Genomic DNA, 4,706 nt, shown 5'->3' on the forward strand with positions numbered 1-4,706 from the left:
TTCATCAACTCTTTCTAAGGCCACAGAAGAAGCAGAAGGAGAAGAAGGTCCCAAGGTGTGACGGAGAAACTCTGATTCAGAGTGACGATGCTTTAAGGCCAAACGTGACTGAAGCTTCTAAACCTGCAGCTGAAACATGATGTGAGAATAACGAGCTAATAAGAGGAGCAGCTCCGGTTAAACATAAAGAACAAAGTGATTGGAGCGGAGCCTGGAGTTCAGTCTGGGCTCAGAGCAGCTTTAAGGCACAGACGTAATGAAGGCCTGCTGCCTTGCTCTAAGGCAGGGCAAACCGGGTAACATCTAATGTGTTGGTAAACACACTGGAAAATGGTTCAGTGTTTAGTTTTCAAATCAAACTGGGACCAAATGTGACATTCTGAGTTAAAGTTCAGTGACACGGCAGAAGTGTTCATGGCCCTCATCTCAAGATGCAGATCGGTTTCTGCAGCTTCCATAAACGGACCAATCATACGAGAGCTGTTGGGCGTTTCCTCCAGACTCCATGTGAGAGAGAAAACGTGTCAAACCCAGAACTGTTACGGTTAGTGGAGCTACAGGAAGAGTCTGTGGGAATGTGGAGGAGCTGCTCTTCACAGGGAGTCAGTCCAATGACACGACCTCGCAGGAGACAGGGGTGGGCGGGGCATCAGGTGGGCGGAGTCTAACACAGGGAGCTGCACTGACTGGTTAATCAGAGAGGGTCAGAGTACGTAAACAAGTCGCGCCATGGAGGAATTTTGTTTTAAAGGTGAACATAAATGTGAGCAAACAAAACCTGATCTAAAAAATAACCTCATTTACATTACAGTAAGATAATGGAGATGTCTGTTTATTTCTAATTTAAAATGTAAATCTTTTGATTCCACCGGCAAATCATTAAATTCAAAAATTAAAGAAAAATACAGTTATTAAAAACGTTTTTTTTTAACTTATATTTCAAGTTTTGCAGAGCATTGAACAATGGTTAAAGAAGCTCAAAATAAAAAAGTACTAAAGATCTAATAAAGGGCGAATGATGCTGATCCCCATCCTAAACTGGTCCAGCTTAATTAATACTGAGCCCAAGTTTGGTTTTAATTTCTTTCTCCTGAAATGGAGCCACATTTGTAGGGAAATTAATCTGTAAGCAGCAGAGTTGAGTGTTTGGGTTAAAATCTTATCCTGCTGTTTGCTATAATTCACCAAAGACAAGGTTGATAAAATAAGTCTATTGAATGTATTTAACTAACAGCGTTCACCTGTTGTTCCGTCATCTCTTCAGCATCCGTCCATAAACCCAGCTCTGCTTCTCCATCCATGAAGGCATTTCTCTGCCAAAGGGAGCCTCATTTATTGAGAAATAACATTTCTAATGGAGTCCAATTAACTACAGAGACAATTTGTTAAAACAATAGAAGAAAAATCTACTGACATTAAAGTCAAATTATTTGCTATTTTGCTCTGATATAATTTCCAACAGTCGGTGGTTCCAGCGGATCGTTCCTCCATCATCATGATGTTTTATCTCACTAATGGCTGAATTATCCTGAATCTTTGAACCCTCCAGACCAACATCATTACTGCTTTAAGTGCTCATAGACTGAATCATTAAATTATGATTTCTGTGTTCAGTTACCATCATTTATTACTTTACTTCTGTTTATCTAAACCTTTTTTTTTTTTTAGCTAACACTGTATGAATATGTTTTCTCCTTTGCAAATCCACCAGGGGTCTCAGGATGCATTGTGGGTAAAGACTGAATCGTATCCTGATCCTTTATCATGTTGGTTTTTAGAGGGAAACTTAACTTAATAATTTCCTGATGCATGGGATGATTCTTATATCACAGCCTGATAACAGGATCAAACCTTCAGTGAAACTCCGCCCACCTGCACCTTCAACACCCCCTACCACCGTGGGTAAAATTTCTCCTGCTCAGGTCTGACAGGCTGAGGATCAGCGGCCCCGTGACTCGTCCTACACGGATCTTCATTCCTCCTCCTCTTCCTCCTCCTCTTCAGCCATCACCTCTACCAGCAGGTCAGCTGTGCACGTTGCTTCGCCCAGACTGTTGACAGCTTTCACCATGTACTTGGCATCATCGTCACCTGAAACCTGCAGGATTCAGCAGACCATAGAATAAATTATTAACACTTCAACATAACAGGTTAAAGAAACATTATTAGAATGGATTTAGAGGAACTACAGGTGATCCACCAACACAACAAACAAAATAAATCTTATATTGATGGAAATAGGTTCTTTATCAGCCAATAGGTTGAATCTATTGACCTGCTGAAGGCAACACTTGGTGGGGATGGGGGGATTGGTGGGGCTACAGAGAAGCAACAAAAGTTTCAGATTTTAATTTGTAAAAATTGAAAACCAAGATTTATTTTTTCTCTGGGTTATAATTATCAAGTTGTGTAAAACTGAGGTTTTTAGTTTTTAAATAAATAAGTAATAGAAAGAGTTAAAGGCTTTTGGATACTTTGCCAAGTGATTCCAAAAATATTAAAAAACAATCCATTGGACTTTGTGTCCAAGTTTGAAGACGTTTCTCTTCCCATCCAGGAAGCTTTTTCAATTCAAAATGTCAGAAATAGCATTGAGTTCCAGACTTCATAGAGTGGACCAAAAAAGTCCCATTAGCTTAGAAAACATACAAATTGAACCGAACAAATAGGTCCACACCTTGATTATCTTAGGTCTGGGGTTTGTTCTTCAGGATGCACTAGTCTCTGTTTAAGGACCTGTTTGGTTTGATGTTCTGGGATTTTGTGTTTGGAGAAAATCCTCTTGAGTTTTTCAGAGACTCCAGCAACAAATGGGATGGTGATGTTTTTGCGTTTAATCGTCTCAACATTATCTTCTGCTGCGTGTCTTTTGGATTTCCTTGCTGATTTGACAAACGGCCACTTTAGGTATCCACAGGTTGGGAGAGCATCATTGATGTGTTTCTGTTCTTTGTGCTTCCCTTCTGTTTTAGTAGGCAATGCTCGGCCTGGTGTTGTAAGGTCCTGATCACAGAAAGTTTGTGTTCCATTGGGTGGTGTGAGTTAAAAAGAAGATAAGCTAAGCATCTTCAAACTTGGAAAAAAGTCCAGTGGATTGTTTTTTTTAAAAACTGTTTTGGAATGACTAACCTGGATGGCTGAGAACCAGCATATTTAACAATTAATGTGTAAATATAGTGTCAGTTTTATCTATAAACACCTAATGTTTGTTCAGTAACTGAAAGTATCTTTAAAAATGCAACTTTATATTTAGAAGTGTGAGATGAAACTTCAGATTGTTAAATCAGTGAGAAGCAGCTAATCCTAAAAGGTAAAAAAGATAACTTCAAACACAGACGTCCTTCAATAGGCTGGGATTAATAAAGATGGGCGGATTTCCTCTGATTGATATTAGAAGCTACGGTAAAGTTGGAGGAGTTTTGGACACAAACATCTATAACCTTTAGCATCTGAATGGTGACACATTCTTTGTTGGAGTTATTATGATTTCTGTCTAACCCTCACTAAGCCAGAACATGAAATTCCCCTTAGTCAACTCCATGTCACTATGAATATATCTCAGAGTCCAGACACAGACTATGCACAGCAATTTTTGAGAAACGAGGTTGTCCCAATTAGCTTTCTATATTTATACACTGATGGAGTCTCATTTGCTGCTGCAACTGTTTTGTTACCTTCAGAGCTTCCACCTTTGTACAGATTCCCATGGCTGCCACATATATCACTTTTCCGTTCTAGTGAAACACAGTGGAAAGACAGTGGCCCTCATTTACGAGTAGCAGACGCAGCTGCAGACTACACACCTCTTAATCACTGTGGTTGGTCCTTTAGCGTTTCAACTGGCCTGAGCAGACTTGAGCTTAAGTATGTTGTGGACTCACAGACCAGAGTACATGAGTTAGAGTGACAAACTGAACTTTTTCTAACTTAAAGAGAGGAACTGGATTTACAAAATGTTCCTCAGCAGTTATGGTCAACGGGCCCAACAGATGTAGGTCTAATTACAACGATTTCTCCAGTTACCATTCAACCAAAATCACAATGGAAGCCCAGAATAAAACAGTACCCTCTAAAGAAGGAAGCACAGGAGGGTATCAAACCAGTTGTAAAAGATTTACTCATGGCAGGAATAATCAGACCATGCCCTGATTCCCCATGCAATACTCCCATCTTTCCAGTCCAAAAGGCTAATAAAAAGATTGGAGAATGATTCAGGACCTGCAAGCTGTAAAGCAAGCTGTACAGACCAGATCCCCTAATGTTCCTGATCCGCACACTCTGTTAAACACTTTAAGCCCTGAAAACAAGTATTTTTCAGTTATTGATTTGAGTAATGGTTTTTTCTCAGTACCAATTCATCCTGACTCTCAATATTGGTTTGCTTTCACATTTGAGGTTAGAAAGTTTACATATACCAGACTTCCTCAAGGCTTTGCAGACAGCCCTACTATTTTTACCCAAGCTATTCTGGCATGCCTGGATGATTTTGTTTTGGAGTTACTATGATTTCTGTTGTTTTTATCATTTTATTCATTTATATGTTTTATATTGCTCTCAATCATTTGTTTTTCTATATGTTACTTTCATCATTGGAAATAGTGTATGAAGGTCATAAGACGGTCAAATGTTTTGCAAGAATGCTTTCGTGTTTTTCATTTGAGAAGCACAGAAGTGAAAGTTCATAACCCTGACACCTTGTGTAAAGC

The 4,706-nt window shown here is 39.3% G+C and overlaps 1 protein-coding gene across 1 annotated transcript in view; it reads right to left on the reverse strand.

Annotated features, from left to right (window-relative positions):
• Positions 1-809: 809 nt before the first annotated feature.
• The window catches only part of LOC107095545 (myosin light chain kinase, smooth muscle-like), a 24,455-nt gene continuing 20,558 nt past the window's right edge, over positions 810-4,706 (reverse strand). The window contains exon 19 of the mRNA XM_015391681.1: positions 810-2,098. Coding sequence (XP_015247167.1) covers positions 1,973-2,098 — 126 coding nt within the window. The 3' untranslated portion in view covers positions 810-1,972. The remainder of the gene's footprint in view (positions 2,099-4,706) is intronic.

Source organism: Cyprinodon variegatus, unplaced genomic scaffold (assembly GCF_000732505.1).
Source record: "Cyprinodon variegatus isolate N-32 unplaced genomic scaffold, C_variegatus-1.0 Scaffold555, whole genome shotgun sequence".
Taxonomy (NCBI): domain Eukaryota; kingdom Metazoa; phylum Chordata; class Actinopteri; order Cyprinodontiformes; family Cyprinodontidae; genus Cyprinodon; species Cyprinodon variegatus.